Raw genomic sequence first — 21,686 nt, forward strand, 5'->3', positions numbered from 1 at the left:
GAGACAGGGTCTCTGTCACCCAGGCTGGAGTACAGTGGCCTGATCATAGCTCATTACAGCCTCACACTCCTGTGGTCAGGCGATCCTCCTGCCTCAGCCTCCTGAGTAGCTAGGACTATAGGTGCACGCCTCCAAGCCCAGCTAATTTTTAGATTTTTTGTAGAGAGGTCTTTACTATGTTGCCCAGTCTGGTCTTAAGATATCTTTCTGTTTAGGCCTCCCAAAGTGCTGAGATTACAGTTGTGAACCACTGAGCCCAGAGAGTTTTTACATTTTTACTTATTTTTTAAATTTTTAAAAAACTTTTATTAATATGAAGGTGGGAGAATAAAGTTTAATTTCTTTTTTTTTTTTTTTTTTTTTGAGACAGAGTCTCACTCTGTTGCCCTGGGTAGAGTGCAATGGCATGATCACAGCTCACTGCAACCTCACACTCCTGGGCTCAAGAAATCCTCCCGCCTCAGCCTCCAAAAGTAGCTGGGACTACAGGCCTATTCCAGGACATCTGGCTAATGTTTCTATTTTTAGTAGAGATGGGATCTCGCTCTTGCTCAGGCTGGTCTCGAACTCCTGAGCTCAAGCAATCCTCCCGTCTTGTCCTCCCAGAGTGCTAGGATTATAGGCATGAGCCACTCGGTCTAAGTTTTACATTTTTAAATGGTTGGGGGAATAATAAAATTTCTTGACATGAGAAAATTATATAAAATTCAAATTTCAGTGTTTATAAAGTTTTATTTTAATACAAGCACATTCGTTCACCTATGTATTCTCAATGGCTGCTTTCATAGGCAGAGGTGAATGATTGCAAAGCCTAAAATATTTCCTCACTGGCCCTTAATGGAAAAAGTTTGCCTGGTCTAGAGCCCTGTCAGTTTGGGGACTGCTTTACAGAAAAGGGCCAGACATATGGAAAGCATTGTTGTACACAAATGGTGGGCCTCCTGGTCCAACCCAGTTGATTTCTATGTTAGATGCTGCTGGAAGACAGAACTGGTAGCTCCTGTGTGTGTCCTCCAGCCAACATGCAGAGCAGAGGGGGGGCAATTTAGTTTTTGTTCTCACTGCCCATTCAATCTTGAGCCTCTCAGCTAAACCAGTCAACTGGGAGACCAATTAGTGCCAATTTCCATGTGAAAAGCATTTCCTTAAGGCAGGCTGAGATCACCATCTCATTTCACACAAACAATCCAGGGTCACAAGGTTCACCTGGGTTAGATTCAAACCAGGGCTTAAAAAGTGAAAGGCAGCCCTCTTACCAATCCCCAGAGCTCTCCAGACACCTTAGGAAAAATGTGTCAAAGAACCCACCTCGTTTACCAGGAGGGGTTCTAACACTATAGGAGTCAACCGCCAACAGGTCCTACAAATTTTATATCCCTCTACAGTTTACCCTCAGATTTCCCACAGATATTTACGGTAAAACTTTATTAGGGCCATGTGTAGTAATCAGCGTCCCTAGAATTCAATTCAAGCACCAGATAGCAAGCCCTCCATTTAAGAGTTTTGAATTTTTAGGGAACCAGAGACCCATTTCCAAGAAACAATGAATTCTCAAAACACATTTCTTATAAGTGAAAATATTCTTTTTTTTATGGGGAAAAGATGCATTTATAGTCAACCTTATTTTATACCAGATTGCCTAAAATCTATTGTAAGTAAATTTTATGTATATGTTGGAATATTTTAATAGGATGAACACAGCTTACTACTTAAATTCTTGGGTGGATCATTACATAAAGATAATAAAAATCTCTTTTATTGAGAGCATATAGTTTGTCAAAGAACTGTATAATTTTAAAAATTGAAGTGCCATTCATGTAATATAAAATGTGTCCTTCTAAAAGGGAACAACTCAGTGGCATTCAATGCATTCACAATGCCATAGTTTGTCTTTTATGTCAATAAAGTCTTTTCACATTTGCATAAATTTTAATATTTTGAATATTAAGAGGGCACATATACCCCTAGTGTCCCTGTTCCTTTAATGAATTTGAAGTCAAGAATTGTTTTTTAAGGCCTGGCATGGGCCGGGCGTGGTGGCTCACGCCTGTAATCCTAGCACTCTGGGAGGCCGAGGCGGGTGGATCGCTCAAGGTCAAGAGTTCGAGACCAGCCTGAGCAAGAGCGAGACCCCGTCTCTACTAAAAATAGAAAGAAATTATATGGACAACTAAAATATATATAGAAAAAATTAGCCGGGCATGGTGGCGCGTGCCTGTAGTCCCAGCTACTCGGGAGGCTGAGGCAGGAGGATCGCTCGAGCCCAGGAGTTTGAGGTTGCTGTGAGCTAGGCTGACGCCATGGCACTCACTCTAGCCCGGGCAACAAAGTGAGACTCTGTCTCAAAAAAAAAAAAAAAAAAGGCCTGGCATGGTGGCTCATGCCTATAATCCTAGCACTCTGGGAGGCAGAGGTAGGAGGATCACTCAAGGTCAGGAGTTCGAGACCAGCCTGAGAAGAACGAGACCCCCGTCTCTACTAAAAATAGAAAGAAATTAGCTGGACAACTACAAATATATAGAAAAATTAGCTGGGCATGGTGGCGCATGCCTGTAGTCCCAGCTACCCGGGAGGTTGAGGCAGGAGGATTGCTTGAGCCCAGGTGTTTGAGGTTGCTGTGAGCTAAGCTGACGCCATGGCACTCTAGCCTGGGCAACAGAGGGAGACTCTGTTTCCAAAAAAAAAAAAAATTAAGAATCGTTTTTTAAACTAATAAATTATCCCTCTTGGACATTCAACTATTGCCAAATGGTCATGAGTGGTAAATCACACTAGTGGACGACAGGAAAAGAGAATTCTTTTAAACCAATTATGATCACTCAGAAGAAGATTGTATTTTCTAGGTTGTAGACCTTTCTTTGGACTTTTTTTTTTTTTTTAAATGCCTCCTCTTTTTGGTGTGGTGGCACATGCCTGTAGTCTCAGCTACTCGAGAGACTGAGGCAGGAGGATCCCTTGAGCCCAGGAGTTTGAGGCTGCAGTGAGCTATACTGAGGCCACTGCACTCCATCCTGGGAGACAAAGCCAGACCATGTCTCAGGAAAAAAAAAAAAAGAATGTCTCTTATGCCTCTTTTGTTTTTGGACATTCATTGTTTTTGAATAATGACATACATTAAAAATTCACTTGAAATCCTACTACCTAGAAATGTTCATCTTTAGGTGAACATTTTGTAGGTAAACATGTAAACAGGAAGTAAGATATTTCTAGAAAAATGGAATTGTGATACTTTAAAGCTATTAGACTTAGTTTCAGGAAAATGTAGTAGACATACTTTTCCCTATTCTTCTCATTTAATAAAACTAAAAAGCTTAGGAGATATATCTATTTTTATCTCAATCTCTATTTCTGTATCTCCCAGGCATAAGACTCTGAAAGGTGGAGAGAAGGCTAACTGCCTGGCTGGCTGGCTAGGGACCCTAGGACCAGAGAACACCACCTCCCAAGACGGGAGGATCTCTTGAGCTCAGGAGTTCGAGTCTAGCCTGGGCAACAGAGCAAGACCCCCATCTCTAAAAAAAGAAACAAAAAACTACTCTTGAAACAAAAAATAGTCTCAGCGAAGAAATAAAAAACCTGAGCAAAGAAATAGAAGATACAAAAAAAAAAAAAACTCAAGCTGAAATATTAGAATTTAAAAATATAACAAATAAAAAACTCAATTGGCTGGGCGCGGTGGCTCACGTCTGTAATCCTAGCACTCTGGGAGGCTGAGGCGGGAGGATTGCTCGAGGTCAGGAGTTTGAGACCAACCTGAGCAAGAGTGAGACCCCATCTCTACTAAAAAAATAGAAATAAATTATCTGGACAACTAAAAATATATAGAAAAAATTAGCAGAGCATGGTGACACATGCCTGTAGTCCCAGCTACTCGGGAGGCTGAGGCAGAAGGATTGCTTCAGCCCAGGAGTTTGAGGTTGTTGTGAGCCAGGCTGATGCCACGGCACTCTAGCCTGAGCAACAGAGCGAGACTCTGTCTCCAAAAAAAAAACCTCAGAGGATCACCCAGCAATTCTATTCATAGGTATATGCCCAAGAGAAATGAAAATATAATATCCACATAAAAACTTATATATGAATATTCATAGCATTATTCATGATAGCCAAAAAGTGGAAACAACCCAAATGTCCTTCAACTGAGGGATGGATGAACAAGTTTTATCTGCAACTTGGAACATTATTCAGCCATAAAAAAGAAATAGAAGTACTGATACATAGAACAAACAGATGCATCTTGAAAACATCATGTTAAGTGAAAATGAAAGCAGCCAGACACAAAAGGTCACATGTTGAATGATTCCATTTATGTGAAATGTTCACAGTAAGGCAAACTCACAGATGCAGTGAGTATATCAATGGTTGTCAGGGGCTCAGGAGAAGAGAGGAATGGGGAATGATACACTGCTAATGGGTATGAGTTTCTTTTTAGGGTAATGAAAACGTTCTGGAATGTGTCCTTGAGTATACTACAAATATTAATAAAAATCACTTTAAAATAGTGACTTTAATGTTATGTGAATATTATCTCAATGTTAAAAACTGCAAACAAACAAGAAAAACCCTCCAAACGTTTCAGAGCACCAAGTACTTATGAGGCCCATAGAGCCTGGCCTGAAATGACTCACTGAGATGCCAGGGCTCCCGTAAGTGGGCAGAGATTGGCTGTTGTGGGGAGTGTCTGAGCCTATCTTTGGGGGGAATTTCTTTTGTGAATTCATATCTTTCATCTGACTTTTGTTTATACTTCTTTAGAGAGAGGGCTTTTTTAATACTTAGGTCCTATGTTTTAGGGGAACTTCCCCTTTACGTTATCTCAAATGCCCTTTGTCCAAATCTGCTGCTTCCTTTGTTCTATGGCTACATCTCCCTTTAGCTCTCAGGACTCAAGAGAATTGACACAAAGTCCTTTATGCCACAGGCTGTCTGCTTATTACTACCATACCACCTCCTTCACCACACTTCACCTCTAAGTCTTCTCCCTTAACAAGCTAGGTAAGAGAGCATAAAAATGGCTGGGATGGCTTACTTTATTCCCAGCTCCACCTCCTGGACAGAAACTGGGTCTCCACAAGAATATTCTCTGCTTCTCCTGTGGCTTGACCTTGCTGTTTTCTGGGATTGCTCTAAGAATCCAAGAATACTCCTTTTAAGATTCTTCAGGGTCTGAGAGGGGACGTGTCAACTCTTAGCATGCACCTTCACTTCACAGTAGTTGTGACTGCTTTTTCTTTGCAGGTGGGAGTTTTCCCTCCATTTCATTATTTTTGTATTTTTAATGATGTTCAATAGAAGATAATGCCAAAAATGACTTTATTTCACCATTTTTATCTTGATATATCATATCCCAACCCAAATGTCTAGAATAGCCCCCTTACCAGCCGTGAAATGAAGATGTCTGCCCTCTTTGCTTTCATTCATCCACTCTTCACCCTCAAACAGTTTATATATGCATTTTTTTTTTTTTTTTTTTGAGACAGGGTCTCGCTTTGTCTCCCAGGCTGGAGGGCAGTGGCATCATCATAGCTTACCATAACAGTGACCTCCTGGGCTCCTAAGCAATCCTACCACCTCAGCCTCCCAAGTTGCTGGGACTACCCCTATAGGCCACCATGCCCAGCTAATTAAAAAAAAAAATTTTTTTTATAGAGATGGGGTCTCACTATATTGCCCAGGCTAGTCTCAAACTCCTAGCCTCAAGTTGCTCCTTCCACCTCGGCATCCTAACATGCGGAGATTACAGGCGTGGAATATAGGTATATCAATAGAATAACGGCCACCTCTGGCAGATATAAATATGTGGCTTCATTTTTTATTTTTTTGCTGGCTGCTTGGAGTTTATTTTCCACTTGGTGCACGGCGAGGAGTTACAGGTGTTAGGAAAGCTCAGTGTGCTTGGACAGTAAAGAGCAGGGTTTGCTCGATTTCCTGTTGGTGTCTGCAGTGTTGCTGCCAAAGAACCCAACTTCTTTCCTGCTTGCCGCAGCCTGCTCTACAGGACGGGCGGGGCTCTGCAGCCCGGAGCCTGGGCTGGTGGTGGCGGCTCCAGTGAGGACCGGGGCCCAGCACCCGCTGTGCTGGGCTGGCTGCAGGGCTGCTTCTTCGCGGCTTTCGGGGCCAAGCCGCAGGTGGTCATGCTTCTGGAGGCCTGGGGGGCTTCCGAGTGCTCTGGGGACTTCACAACTGTGGTCATGAACGGGAGAGTGGACTTCCCGAAAAAGCTCACCCACCAGTGACCTGGGTCAGCCTTGGGCAGACCCGGGTGGTGGGGGATGTCTTCCCCAGGGCGCTGGGCGCTCCCGCACGAGCTGCTGCTGGAAGCGGAGCCCAGGCAGCGCCGGTTAGTAGTCCTGGGGGGCCGCGAGCGAGCCGCCGGAGGGGATGGCCGCCGTGCTCTGGCTGCAGGCGGTGGGAAGCTCGGCGGCGACCCCTCGCGGGCCTCGGCGCGTGATCACGGGTGGCAGGGACGGGGGCGCTAGGCCATGGAGTCCATTTGCAGGAGACCGCGGGAATCCGCTTCACGACCTATACGCGTGAGCGCACGGGGTCTAGGGCAATTTATTCTAATGAAGTAAGGACTTTATTTAAAACCTTTGCCTTATCCAAGCAGATAAAGATTGGCTCCCAGGAAGCAAGAGCTGGCTTGCTACTTTATTTTTCCCCAGACAGGGCCTCACCCCGTGCCTGGGCTAGAGTGTAGTGGCATCATCATAGCTCACTGCAACCTCTAACTCCTGGGCTCAAGTGATCCGTGTGCCTCAGCCTCCTAAGTAACCGGGACTACAGGTGTGTACCACCACACCTGGTAACTGGCCTGCTATTTATTAAAGAAAATTCTTTAGGTGGTAACTTATTTACAAGAAATCCTTAATAATTTAAAATAAGACTACTGCTGAAGTCCTCACTGTGACTAAAGAGTAAGGGGAAAAAAGGAGGAAGAAAACCAAGTACTGCTGAAGCAACACCAAATGCCTGGGAAAGCAAGAAGTTTGTGATCACAGATTTACTTTTGAACCTGTTTCCTAAAGTGATCTTTATCTGTAGACTATTGGAGATCCTAGGCAACCAAGAACTAAATATGACCATGCCTTAAAACAGAAATAAATTGTGAAGCTGAAGGCTTGGCTTCAGAATGGCATATTTTCTTTTTCTTTTTTTTTTTTTTAAGAGATGGTGTTGCTACGTTGCCAAGGCTGGAGTACAATGACTATTCACAGGAGCAATCATAGCGCACTATAGCTTTGAACTCCTGGGCTCAAACAATCCTCCTTGCCTCAGCTTCCCAAGGGGCTGGGACTACACGTGTGCCACCGCACTTGGTTGCAAATTCAAATTCTTGCAATGATTGTTGGTTGGCTGGTTCTCTTCTGGAAATAGCAGCTCAAAGTTTAAACATGCATCTCCTGGCAGCATTTCTAACTGCTAGGTGAATGCCTTCTGGGTTTGTAAAGCTGGTAAAAACCCTGGGATAAGTAACAGATGTATTTGGGAAGTGGCATAATTGTAGCCCAAAGCTAGTGTACTTTATGCTTTATAAAAGAATGGTTCAAAGTAGTTTTCCTTTAATTAAATATTTATGTTATAGCCAGAAACAGCAAGTGGTCTTTGTGTGGCCAGGGACTGGCTTCCAACATGTTTATCTATCTAATAAAGAAAATGAATGGCCATTAGACATTAATTCTTTACATGTTAAAAGATTCTGCTTTTTCCCTGCCTGAAGGAAGACAAAAAGGCTACAGATAATCTATGAGCTGCATTTGGAAACACACTCTTATAAAAGGACTGGAGGACAGGTTCAACTAGGAAGTGGATCTGAAGTTTTACTGAGGCCAGATGATATATATGAAACAACCCTTTACCATAATCTGGAGACCACAAAAGAAAAACTTTTTATTTTAGTTGCATTCTCTCACCTTTAGAATGGGGAAAGTAAGACCATTTTTTAATTTACTTTTTATATTTTTTATTCTTTGCCATTAACTAGCTGTGTGAAAGACCAATTTTTTGATGAAGCTTAGATTACTAACTGCTATTAGCAACTTTCCAAACTGTTATATGACCCTCGCAAATAATAATTTGTCAAAGCAAATTAATCCTAGGACTAATTTACATTTTTAGTTTATCTTAAATTTGGAAATTTAGAATGATCATGAACCAGATAATGCAAATTCCTCATATTTAGTCTCCCTTAGATGTGAGAAACTTTTTTTTAGAAGTTTCAAACTCCAAGATTAGTGTTTTAAAAATCTCCATTTAATGGTTTCCTATAGATCACATTTAAAGTTATTCCCTGCGCTTTATGAAGCTTCATTTGCTTGAACTGCTAGAGCAACACTACAATATTGATTATTGTTGGAACCAAATAAATATGTATACAAAGGCGAAATCTGCACCTGATTTTGGAGCACAGACAACTTCAGGGCAAAGGCCATGAAAACACAAATAAATGCTGATTAACAAAAACCAAGGAGGGGTTTGGAAAAAGTTTAATTCTAAAGTTAAATGAACTCCCCAAATTTGAGAACCTAGAACAAACTTCATACAAGGAAGCACCCTATTATCCACATGTTAATAATGAAACTGCAGTAGTGCAATAAAGGAGAAAAAGTGATTATATGGTATCCTTTGATGTTAGGTCTAGGGCACATGGGTTCTAAAATCAGTGAATTGGAAAGCCATATGTTCTCAAGACATTGTAAAACAATACCAAGAGCTAAATATTTAAAAGGTAATTGAGATATCTAAACCCAGATTTCAAAATATTTTAAAAGTTTAAATACCTTAGTAAAGAATAAATGTTTTAAAATATCCACTTAGAAAATATGAGGGGAAAAAAATCCAGTGAGACTTAAGCCAGAAACTAGTTATCCCAGCTGAGGCCCACTGTCTGACTTTGTTACCATTTGAAGGAAGCTCTCCTGACAGGTTCATGCACTTTACATGAACAAAATTTCTCAACACACAAAGATCCATCAGTTTAGGATCTCCTACAGAAAACACATGGACTCTTTAAAAATTATTAGTTTTGCTTACTGGTCTTGACATCACTTCTAAGCAAGAGTACTGCTGGAGCAATGCTGAATGAGCCTGGCAAAGCAAGAAGCTCATGGAATAGAGCTATTACCTTTGAGCCTCAGTTTCCTAAGGTGATCTTTATCTGCAGACTAATGGGGAGGTTCCAGGCAACCAAGAGCTAAACAGTACCAAGCCTGAAAACAGAGATAAACTGCAGAGCTGAAGGCTTAGCTGTATAATAGTAGGATTCTTATTTTACTCCAAATCCAAATTTACTCTGGATTTGATTTCAATTTGAAATTAGGCTGGCTCACACTAACAAAACATATTAAATACATTAAAATGCTTTGGTTTTTTTGATTAATAAATGTGTGCAAAAACCACTCAAGTTAAACCTCCATTTCAGCCCTGCATAGTTTAAGTATCTGATATCATCAAACTGTAGACTTAGGTTCACCAGGTTCCTGAGCTAATCAAAACTATGTCCAACACAGTTTGGAGTTAGGAGTTCATAGTACCAATGGATTTACAATTAGTTTCACTGTGTTAAATATGGTGTGAACCCAAATGGCCTCATGTTCACCAAGCTCTTCACTCAAAATCTGTATGGTTGAGAATATGTGGAGAAAGGAAAAAAAATTTATATGGATGAGGCACTTCAGTTCCTGGCCTCTGTCCAAGTTTTTTGCTGAAATGGGGGCCCAGGCTTGAATCTTGCCTCTATGGTTGGGACCCTGACAATTTCCAAATCCTCTCTACTTTGGGGGCTGGACTCTGTCTCCCTGACCATAACTCTAACTGATAAACTTCCCTGGAAATAAGATTACAATCTGTGGGATTTTTAGTAATACTGATAATGCCTGGAGGACTACCCTCTCCTCACCCTCTCTTTCCACTCACAAGATTGGACCTTTGGATAGTGAAGTTAGCTTGTACACAACAATCTGGACTGTTAACCACCCCTGGGTAGGGGAGAAGCATCATCAGTCCCACTGATTATGGGCATACTTGAGTTTCTTAATTCTTACCCCTTGAAACTCCAATATGCCTCAAGGGATGCCTACGTAGCATTCTAAAAAGTCACCATCCCAGAAACAGTTCTGGGAAAAGAGCTCCCTTTTTTGACACATAGTAAAGGTATTTATGAGAATGAGGTGGTAGAAGCACCTTTGGCATAATTTTTGCCTGAGACACTATTAATAAAATATATGGAAACTTTTGGTTTTGGCATGACATTCTGCTGGTATGAGGTTCCAAAGATCATACTAATTTCAAGAAATTATTTCCCACCCCGCATATTCCTAAAGAAGGTAAAATTAAATGACAAATTTGAGGGTTTCTATTTAAAGGTACGTTCATTTCATTTTATTTTTTAGACGAGTCTCCCTCTGTTGCCTAGGCTGGAGTGTCATGGTGTCAGCCTAGCTCACAGCAACCTCAAACTCCTGGGCTCAAGAGATCCTCTTGCCTCAGCCTCCGAAGTAGCTGGTACCACAAATGTGCAACACCAGGCCTGACTAATTTTTTCTATTTTTAGTAGAGATGGAGTCTCACTCTTGCTCAGGCTGGTCTCCAACTCCAGGTGCTCAAGTAATCCTTCTGCCTCTGCCTCCCAGTGTGCTAGGATTACAGGCGTGAGCCACCTTGCCTGGCCTTAAAGGTATGTTTAATTTTTAGAAACTGAACCTTAAAAATTTATTTTCAATTACAAAGGGAAAGTTCTCAGGATAGAATATGCATATATCTACCCCCTGAACATAAATAACTGAGTAGATATTTCTAGAACCTAGAAAGACAAATACTCCATAGAGCAACATCCCAGGAACATATCTAATTTAGCCAAATTAAGTTTCTCTCAAATTTTACCTTGCTCATTTAAAGCAATTTCTATCCACGGGCCTAACTGGTCATGGAAGTTTCCCTTTTGCCCCAAGGAAAGAACAGTCTTTTCAGTTATGGCTTCATAGAGCATAAAGTCACTGCTTGAAGGTTAGGTCCCTTTAAGAGTCAGGCAGATGACTAACCCCTGGCTGGGGATGCACAGAGAACCTGGAATTGAAAGCCTTTGCCTAAACTCACTCCCATCTTTTCAACAGATCCCCCCCATTACTGCTTCTGACATCTACCCAATACCTGCCTTGCCATTTTCTTGATCTCTCCCTTGTTGAAACAACGCTTCATTGCCTATTGCTTACCTATTCCCCTGCTGACCATCTCAATTCTTAATTTTTTTTTCCTCTTTGCCCTAGCAACCTACTCTAGTGTTCTTGCTCAAGTCAGCTTAGACAGTTTAGCCTCACCACCTACCTAATCTCCCAACCAAGCACTTACCAACTTAACAAATTATGTCTCAGCATCCTACTTTGTTATCCACCTGACAGGGTAAGGTAGGGACTACACTGACCAGACAGACACTTCACATTAATTAGACCATGTTTATAATTTGAAACCACAAAAAGGAATTATATAATCATATCAGCTTGAGGGTGAGGAGTGAAAAAAGAAAAATTAAAAAACAAAAACAAAACCCTAGGGCTGGTTGTGATGGCTCATGCCTATAATCAGCCCAGCACTTTGGTAGGCCAAGGTGGGAGGACTGCTTGAGGCCAGGAGTTTGAGACCAGCCTGGGCAATAGCAAGACCCCTTTTCTCTACAGAAAAATAAAAAAATTAGCTGGGTGTGGTGGCTCGAACCTGTAGTCCCAGCTACTCAAAAGGCTAAACCAGAAGGATCACATGAGCCTGGGAATTAGAGGTTGCAGTGAGCTATGATGACATCAGTGCACTCTAACCCATGTAACAGAGTGAGACTCTGTCTCAAAAATACTCCCCAAAAACAAAAAAATAAAACTATGAAATAAAGAAAATATGAATCTTTTTCCCAGCTTATTTAATCTGGTTGATTAAAAAGTTGTGACCCTTTCTGTAAAGCAACTATCACAAATTAGCTTTTCAAAGTGATTACCTGCAGGTTCCTAGACTTGCATTCATTAAGTCAATAAGTATTTCAGTGTCAACTATAGTTTATTTTTGCCCCTAGAGAAAAAGCCCAAATGGCTCAGAGTTAGGATCTCCAAAACAGCTTACCCTTCTCCCAGTTTTCTTCTCGTTTTAAGTAGGGAAACTTGCTTTCTGTGAATACCTTAGTTTGGAGGTTCTCCAAACTGTGTTCCTCTAGACCAGCAACAGCAGCAGTACCTGGGAACTTGTTAGAAATGCAAATTGTGTGCTAGAGTCCTCAAAGAGTAACGGATGACCTTATTCCCTGGCTGTGGTCCTCATGGCAGTTAGTCACCAGGTTAGTGACATCTTTCAGACTGACCTATGCAACTGTTAGACTCACTTATATTCACAAATTAAGGAATATTTTAACTAGTTCTTTAGAAGATCTCTATTTTAGGAATGTGTAGATTTTCCATAGTGCTGTCAAGTGACTTGAGTTTTACTCTTGGCACTGCCTGTTTCTTCCTTAGTGATTTATCCTGGTTCTATGAAATAAAGCTAACCTTTTCCTCCTGGGGAGGGGGCGGGGTAAGAAATGCAAATTCTTTTTTTTTTTTTTTTTTTTTTTTTTTTGAGACAGAGTCTCACTCTGTTGCCCGGGCTAGAGTGAGTGCCGTGGCTTCAGCCTAGCTCACAGCAACCTCAAACTCCTGGGCTCAAGCGATCCTCCTGCCTCAGCCTCCCGAGTAGCTGGGACTACAGGCATGCGCCACCATGCCCGGCTAATTTTTTGTATATATATATTTTAGTTGTCCATATAATTTCTTTCTATTTTTAGTAGAGACGGGGTCTCGCTCTTGCTCAGGCTGGTCTCGAACTCCTGACCTCGAGCGATCCACCCGCCTCGGCCTCCCAGAGTGCTAGGATTACAGGCGTGAGCCACCGCGCCCGGCCAGAAATGCAAATTCTTAAAAAAAAAAAGCAAATTCTTGCCAGGTATTGTGGCTCCTACCTGTAGTCTCAGCTACTCAGAAAGCTGATGCAGGAGGATAGCTTTAGACCAAAAGTTCAAGTGCAGCCTAGGCAACACAGCAAGATCTCATCTTTAAAAAAAAACAGAAAAAGCTCGAATTCTTAGGCCCTAACCCAGACCTCTAAATCACAAAATGTGGGAGTGGAGCCCAGCAATCTGTGTTTTAACAAGCCTTCCAGATGATTCAGATACATAATGGTTTGAGAACCACTGTTTCAGATTACGCATAAAATAATCACATTCAGATTCTACCATTAATGGGACTGAAATAGCACCTCATCTTACTCTCATAACATGCCTCCAAACACACAAGAAAAACTAAGTATATAATTTATGTCAGCTGGGCACAGTGGTGCATGCCTATCTATAATCCCACCACTTTGGGAGGCCGAGGCAGAAGGATCACTTCAGGCCATGAGTTTGAGTCCAGCCTGGGCAACATAGTGAGACTTCATCTCTACAAAAAATTTAAAAATTAGCCAAGAGTGGTGGCACACACCTGTAAGTCCCAGCTACTTGGGACGCTAAGGCAGAAGGATCTCTTGAGCCCAGGAGTTCAAGGCTACAGTGAGCTATGATCATGTCACTGAACTCCAGCAGCCTGGGCAACAAAGTGAGAAGGGAGGAATTAAAAAAAAGAAAAAAAAAAAAATACATATATACATATATATGTATAAATATAAAAACAGGCATCCACAACATAAAAACGGTAGGAAAATAAAATGTTATCACTGACCTAGTTTATTATCTTTTTTTCTTTTGAGACAGAATCTTGCTCTGTTGCCAGGCTAGAATGCCATGGGTCAGCCTAGCTCACAGCAACCTCAAACGATGCCCAGCTAATTTTTTCTATTTTTAGTAGAGACAGGGTCTTGCTCTTGCTCAGGCTGGTCTTGAACTCCTGAGGAACTCAAGCTACTCTTCCACCTTGGCCTCCAGAGTGCTAGGATTACAGGTATGAGCCATCATGCCCAGCCCTAGTTTATCATCTAATTAAAGTTTTTGGCCTGGTCAATGACAGAAGAAGAGATTGTACTTTTACTTCTAAATAAATATCCAAAATAGGGAAGGCAAAACAGGTTCTCCCCTCATTTCCTCTAAAACCAATTTTTCTGTATGTGACTTATTTTTTTCCCTTGCTTAGTAATGTCAATTGCTACTTCCAATGAAACTATTTTGTAAGAAATATACCTCTAAGTAACAATATAATGGAATGATTTTGTCTTTTTTTCCATCGTCCCAATTTTATTCTTATTTAAATTTATGTAGGAGAAAAAAAGCCTGACGTGGCCTTATATGATCTTTTTTCATTGAAAAACAAACTCTTTTAAGTAACTCTATCATTACTGTCTTTTAGTTAGAAGTGTATCTTCAAATTTTTCCTTTGAGGAAAAGTACATTCCAACAACTCTATAATGTTTCATCTCACCTTAAAGACAAAGAAACATTTACACAGTAACTGTATAATTATGGATCAATCCATACTCTGACTTTGGAGAAGTTTAAAGAGCTATAAGAATAGAAACAGCAACTTAAGACAAAAATTAGTCTGAAGGAATTTGAGGTATTTTAATCTATTTCTTATTAAGAGCCATGTGGATTCCATTTAGCTTAAGTCACATGTAACATGGCACTTTACATTCTCATATTCATCTATTTGGAATACCTGGCCATTATTCTAACAAAATAAAGTAAAACAAAATGAAATAAAATAAACTCTAATATGGCATCTATTTTTATGACAGTGAAACATCCAGTAAGTGTTATTTAAATACAAAAAACCTAATCATCTGTTATAGACTCCATTAACTTTCTACTAGTATAACTTGAAAGACAAAATGTCATTTAACTTTATATTCCTTTAGAGCAGGGTTTCTCAACCTGGGCACTGTTGACATTTTCAGCTGGATAATTCCTTGTTGTAGGGGCTGTCCAATGCAACACAGGATGCTTAGTAACATCTTTGGCCTCTACCAACTAAATGCCAGCAGCACTCACCCAGTTTTGAACCAAAAAAACCTCTCCAGACATTGCCAAATGTTCTCTGAGGGATAAATTCACCCTCTGTTGATAACCACTGTTTTAGAGTATATCACATTTCCTACCTTTTCACTAAATAGTTAAATCAACTCTTAAATATTCACTAAAATCCTAAAGGAAGTACACCCACAGATTAATTTAAAAAAATTATTTTTAATTAAAGAAGACTTAAGGCATCATACTGACACCTACTGGCTTGGTACTAAACTGTACATTTGACATATACTGCATTTTTTAAAAACCCTCAAAATTAAAAGCAACATAGGTGCTATTCTGGGAAGGTAGGAAAATTAACTGAGTGCGGTAACATTAACATCAGGACAATTAATTTTATGTAAAGCCTAAGGTATACAATAAAAATACTAGTTCTCTATTGCTTTCTTAGTTTTTGATATATTTTCTTTTGGATGAACTGAATTCTTAATGAATGCTTTCAGAGACTTATAATTGGGGGAAATTTTTGGTGATGAGTAAAAAACTTTGTAGTTCAAAAAACTTGCAAAAATCAAAAACATAATAATGATAATTCTATAAACAAAATTTTCTAGGCATTTTAATAAAAGATATTTGGTAATTAAATACTACTGCTACTGTCAATTAAATTGATGAACTTTATTGGGGTTGAAACTATAACAAAGTTCATCCTAAAACATTTTGCAATGCAAAATTATTTCACTCAAGGAGTGTTTAATAATTTGAATGCTAGGAATTACAAGCAATTTTCAAAAGCAAAGACTCACATTCATAAAACTTTATACATCATTTGAACTAACAGGTATTTATACTACTAAAATCAAACATGCATCACCTTCAAACATTCTTATATCATGATTTTATATATTACATTATTTAACACCATTCCTCATCAGTACATGAATTTTTATCATACACTTGCACCATTTTCCTTGGATTTCTGATCTTTGTCTTCATTCTTTACATTATCCTGTAAAACAATATACAAGAAAAAAGTACATTTTATTACATTCCCTTAAAAGTTACTCTGAAAGTAGCTTACAATGCCATTCAGTTATTAGGTTTTTTTCCTAGTTATAAATACTAATAAATTAATTTTATTTATTTATTTTTTTTCTTTTTTTGCCTTTACAACTCAATTCCACAAATGAAATAATAAATTAATTTTAATGTCTTGTTGCCAAAGAGTTTCCTTCAATTTCTGCCCAAAAATAAATGGGTTTAAAAAAGAAGTGAATGATTTTATCTTCCAGAAGTTCAAATCTACTCTCCAGTATAGAAAGAAATATTAAGACAAATAAAATTTGCTTTAAGAAGTTTGTACACATTAATCATGTTGACATTCAGTTTTAGGAAGACATAATCTTTTGGGCATCACCTTTTTTTTTTTTTTTTTAAGACAGAGTCTCGCTCTGTTGCCTGGGCTAGAGTGCCGTAGCATCAGCCTAGCTCACAGCAACTTCAAACTCCTGGGCTCAAGCAATCCTACTGCCTCAGCCTCCCGAGTAGCTGGGACTACAGGCATGCGCCACCACGCTCGGCTAATTTTTTCCATATATTTTTAGTTGTACAGCTAATTTCTTTCTATTTTTTTTTTAGTAGAGACGGAAGTCTCACTCTTGCACAGGCTGGTCTCGAACTTCTGAGCTCAAATGATCTACCCGCCTCTCAGCCTCCCAGAGTGCTAGGATGGGCATTACTTTTGACTAATGTCTTGAAGGACAAATGCACCATTATTTGCTTTTTGAAAAATCACTAAGAGCTTAACAACATTAAAATACATTAAAGAATACCACAAATAGGCCGGGCGTGGTGGCTCACACCTGTAATCCTAGCATTCTGGGAGGCGAGGCGGGTGGATCACTCGAGGTCAGGAGTTCGAGACCAGCCTGAGCAAGAGCGAGACCCTCGTCTCTACTAAAAAAATAGAAAAAAATTAGCCGGACAACTAAAAATATATAGAAAAAATTATCCAGGCATGGTGGCACATGCCTGTAGTCCCAGCTACTCGGGAGGCTGAGGCAGTAGGATTGCTTGAGCCCAGGAGTTTGAGATTGCTGTGAGCTAAGCTGATGCCACGGTAGTCTAGCCCGGGCAACAGAGTGAGACTGTCTCAAAAAAAGAAAAAAAAAAAAAGAATGCCACAAATAGATTTTAAAAAACAAAATAACATAAAACTATTGAAAGTACAAAATTTCTAACCTTCTTGAGAACAATGTGGATTTCATCCATTACTGTAGATAAGTTTCTGATTGTCTTATTCAGTTGGTTTTCAAATTGCAAATTCATGTTTTCTGAAATCTTTAAGTTTTCTTGTAACTGACTAAGGTCCTTTTTAACTTCTCTCAGTTCACCAGAGAGGCTTTTGTTGGAATTCTCCAAGTTTAATATAGTTTTTTCATCTTCATCTGTTAAAAAAAAAAAAAATCCAAAGTTCACCATGTTATTCCCTAAAATTTCCATTTTAACTTTGAGGTTAAAAATATTTAAGCCATGGAGCGCTTGCTCCTCCTGTCCTCTTTCCGTGTGCATGAATGCCCTGAATGATGCTCTCAAGAGCATCAACAATGCTGAAAAGAGGCAAATACCAGGTTTGTATTAGACTGTGCTCCAAAGTCATCCTCTGGTTTCTAACTGCAATAATGAAGCCTGGTTACATTGGTACACTGGTGAATTTGAAATCACTGATGATCACACAGCTGGGAAAATTGTTGTGACCCTCACAGACAGGTGAAACAAATGTGGAGTGACCAGCCCCAGATTTGATGTGCAAGTCAAACATCTAGAAAAATGGCAGAATAATCTGTTCTATCCCATCCGTATGGTTTTGTTGCACTGACCACCCTCAGCTGCCATTATGAATCATGAAGAAAATGAAAACACAGAGAAGGGAAAATCCTGGGATTCTTTTTCTGGGGATGTAATACATACTTGCAAATAAAATGCCTCAATGGAAAAAAAAAATGCTTAAGCTATGAAAATAAGAAGCTGATACAATTACATAAAATAACCATAAATGTCGATTTCATTAGTTATAAAGCACACTGTAATACTCATTTAATTTAAATTTTAACTAGTATTTCTAAACCCAGGTTCCATTCTTAGATGATGGTATAGGCTAAAGAAAGTAAAAACAGGTAAAAACTATGTGGAACTAGAGGAGGATGGAAAGAATAAAATAACAAATAAATGTGAAGATGTACATGAAGGGCTAAAGATTCATATAAAGCTACGCAATTTTATAAGCTAAAACAGAAAAAAATCAAAAGTAAAGTTACATATGTGCCCCAACTAAAATGCATGGTATGTATATGCATGGGTGTAAGTATGTCATGTGTATATACTCATTTATATATACCCTAGCAGGGTGCTGAAAGTATTAACATTAATCAATGCCATCCTTTACCTGTTTTTTCTTCTAGTAACTGCAGCTTCTGTTCTACTTCAGCTCTTACTTTTTCACTTTTTTCCAATTTTTGCAAGAGGCTTCCTACATCTACCATTGCACCATTATACACAATGAGGCCAACATTTTCTTCTACATCCTTTGATTCCTGTTTTACTGTTGGTGTAGGAAGTAATAACCTGTTTCCTAGAACATAGTATAAAAGATTCCATGTTTTAGTAATCTATTTACCTTAATAACCTAATTAATATAGTTATAAAAAAGCAAGATATTAAAATAATGCACTCAAACCTAGCATATCTTCCAACAATGATTCAGACTCTTCGTGGTTTTCTTCATCTTTTGAGGTATCTGTTAATTTCCGGTAAAAGCAAGATTCACGGAGCACTACTTTATTAAGAAGCTTCTTTACCTTATATGCAAGTAAGTAAACAAATTAAAAAGATGAAAATACGTTATCTGATTATCCTAGAACAACTGTGTTCTAATTTTCACCTATAATGAACATCCATGAAAACTTGTTTTCTCAAGTATCCACTCCCATTCAATTAGAGCAGTTATGCTTTTTAAGTGTCTTCCCTATAAATCTAAGTTTCAAATTATTATTTGAAAAAAAATTCATTGTTAAAAAGAAAAACATTGATGGAAATTCTAACACATGCATTAAAATATATCTAAAAAGAATGTTTATTACAGCTTAGCTTGTAATTCCAAGAAATGGAAACTACCAGCAATAGGGACTAGTTAAATCAATTATGATACATCTATATAATGAGATACTATGCAGCTATAAAAAGAATGAGGTAGATCTCTATTTTCATGGTAGAAAGACTATAATATATTGTTGAATGAAAAAAGGTGCCAATCAATATGTACAGAATGATTTCATGTCTTGTTTATAAAAATGGAACTATCATATGTATCTGAGAACTATAAGGTTGTATATTAGCTCCAAGGAATAGAACTAGAGGAACGGGGAGAAGGGACTGTATACATTCCAGTATTGCTTGACTGTTTTACAATCAGCATGCATTGTATTGCTTTTATACATCAAAAAGTCAGTAGAGATTAAAAGGAAAGATAAGCACCAATCTATAGAAGTAAATACATTAATATGTTTTCTTTTGAAAAGGTAACTTTTTAAAAAGTCACTAAAAAATGATTTCATATTAAGTATTAACAAGATAAATTACCTGAGCCCGAGAAAGATGTAGTCCAAGAGTATAAAGTATTTCTTCCAAATCCTTTTCAAGAAGGTAACCACAATGACTTTGATCAAAATAAACAAAAGCCATTAACAGATCCCTGTTAATTGTGATCATCTGAGTCTTCTCTTTTTCCTAAAGAAAATGCAGAAGTAGAAGACATACTATACAATTCTTTTTTCGTCCCTGAAAAGTGAGAAAGTGGGACTGTTTCCATCTAATAACAATAATCTGAAAAGACTTTTGCCCATCCTAGCTAAAATGAGTTGATTTTGTATACGAATACAGGAGAAAAGAATCAGATATACTGGTTACCTGACAGCCACAAATATCAAAAAACAACTGAATGAATTTTACTTAATGGTAATATATAGATATGCAAAGTATTACTAAACTTCATGACTGTTACTTTCAATCAGTTTAGAATATGTAAGATACAGGAATCATCACATTATAAAGAATACAGCATTGAGTAAATACCTTATCTTTAGATGGCCTCTCCTTGCAGTACCTGTTGATATCTCTTTTATCATCTCGCTTGTTCATTTCTTCCTCATCCCTATCTGTAAAATAAATATAACAGCAGCAAAAAACTCATAAATACAGATATTTTCAAGTTGGGCACAGAGGCACACACCTGTAATCCCTCAGAAAGCAGAGGCAGGAGAATTGCCTGAAGCCAGGAGTTTGAGGCTGCAGTGTGCTACGACCATGCCTGTGAATAGCCACTGCACTCCAGCCTGGACAACATATTAAGACTTCATCTCTTAAAAAACAAAAAAACCCCATATATTTTCAACGACTGTAGAAACCAGAACTACTATCCCATTACAGAACAGTTTTCAAATGACAAAATAGCAAAGAAATATTATATGAATAAAAATACTTTGGATCATAAACAACAATTATAAATAAGGAATTTAAAAAGAGATTACATAGAGATGACTTTATTGAATCAACTAAAAGAACTTATTTCCATAAATACTTGAACATTTTCCAAAAAATGAATTAATTTTATGCACAAAATTGAAAACTACAGGAAAAATTTAAATAAAACAAATGGGGTAAAGCATATTTTTCTAAAAGCCAAAAGGAGAAACGGCCAGCATACTAAAGCTAACTGCAGATAGATTATTTTAAAGTAACACTACAGGAAAAATCGAGATGTTCTTGAAGTAATTAAGAAGATCTAATAGTGTTTGTTTGTTTTTTGGTTTTTTTTTTTTTTTGAGACAGAATCTCACTCTGTTGCCTGTGCATGCCGCCACGCCCAGCTAATTTTTTCTGTTTTTAGTAGAGGCGGGGTCTTTGGTCTTGCTCAGGCTGGTCCTGAACTCCGGAGCTCAAGCCATGCTCCCACCTCAGCCTCTCAGAGTGCTAGGATTACAGACATGAGCCACCGCACCCAGCCTCTAATAGTGTTAATATCTAGATTTGCTGAAACTGACAATGTGTCCCATGATAAAAGATGGATACTGAGATAATTTATTAAGAAAAAAAAGAAAAAATCTAGTAAGGAAAATCCATAATTGTGGAATATGATTCCAAATGTATACTGTTATAGTCTTAATAAAATTCAACTATCAAAAATACTTGAGTGCGGCCAGGTGCAGTGGCTCATGCTTGTAATCCTAGCACTCTGGGAGGCCAAGGCAGGAGGATTGCTTGAGCTCAGGAGTTTAGACCAGCCTGAGCAACAGTGAGACCCCATCTATACTAAAAAAATAGAAAGAAATTAGCCAAACAACTAAAAATAGAAAAAATTAGTCGGGCATGGTGGCGCATGCCTATAGTCCCAGCTACCCGGGAGGCTGAGGCAGGAGGATCGCCTGAGCCCAGGAGTTTGAGGTTGCTGTGAGCTACGCTGACGCCACAGCACTCTAGCCCAGGCAAGAGTGAGACTCTGTCTCCAAAAATATATAAAATAAAATACTTGAGTGATACGAAAGTCATGACACTAATTTTATTTTCTAAATTAGAAAATTTTGTTATCATTTTTACTATTTAAAGATAGATTCTCGCTCTTTCGCCCTGGCTAGAGTGCAGTGGTGTCATAATAGTTCACTGCAACCTC

The 21,686-nt window shown here is 38.8% G+C and overlaps 1 protein-coding gene and 1 pseudogene across 2 annotated transcripts in view; one reads left to right on the top strand and one right to left on the bottom strand.

The window, feature by feature from the left end:
* Positions 1–15,749: 15,749 nt before the first annotated feature.
* CCAR1 (cell division cycle and apoptosis regulator 1) overlaps positions 15,750–21,686 on the bottom strand; it is a 57,013-nt gene continuing 51,076 nt past the window's right edge. For both annotated transcript variants that reach the window (XM_069460030.1, XM_069460031.1), the window contains exons 20-25: positions 20,093–20,175; positions 19,601–19,747; positions 18,699–18,819; positions 18,408–18,593; positions 17,204–17,409; positions 15,750–15,971 (exon numbers count right to left, since the gene is read on the bottom strand). In XM_069460030.1, the coding sequence (XP_069316131.1) occupies positions 15,912–15,971; positions 17,204–17,409; positions 18,408–18,593; positions 18,699–18,819; positions 19,601–19,747; positions 20,093–20,175 (803 nt within the window). In that variant the 3' untranslated portion in view covers positions 15,750–15,911. The remainder of the gene's footprint in view (positions 15,972–17,203; positions 17,410–18,407; positions 18,594–18,698; positions 18,820–19,600; positions 19,748–20,092; positions 20,176–21,686) is intronic.
* On the top strand, positions 17,532–18,123 carry LOC138376534 (small ribosomal subunit protein uS8 pseudogene; annotated as a pseudogene).

Source organism: Eulemur rufifrons, chromosome 28 (genome assembly GCF_041146395.1).
Source record: "Eulemur rufifrons isolate Redbay chromosome 28, OSU_ERuf_1, whole genome shotgun sequence".
Lineage (NCBI taxonomy): Eukaryota > Metazoa > Chordata > Mammalia > Primates > Lemuridae > Eulemur > Eulemur rufifrons.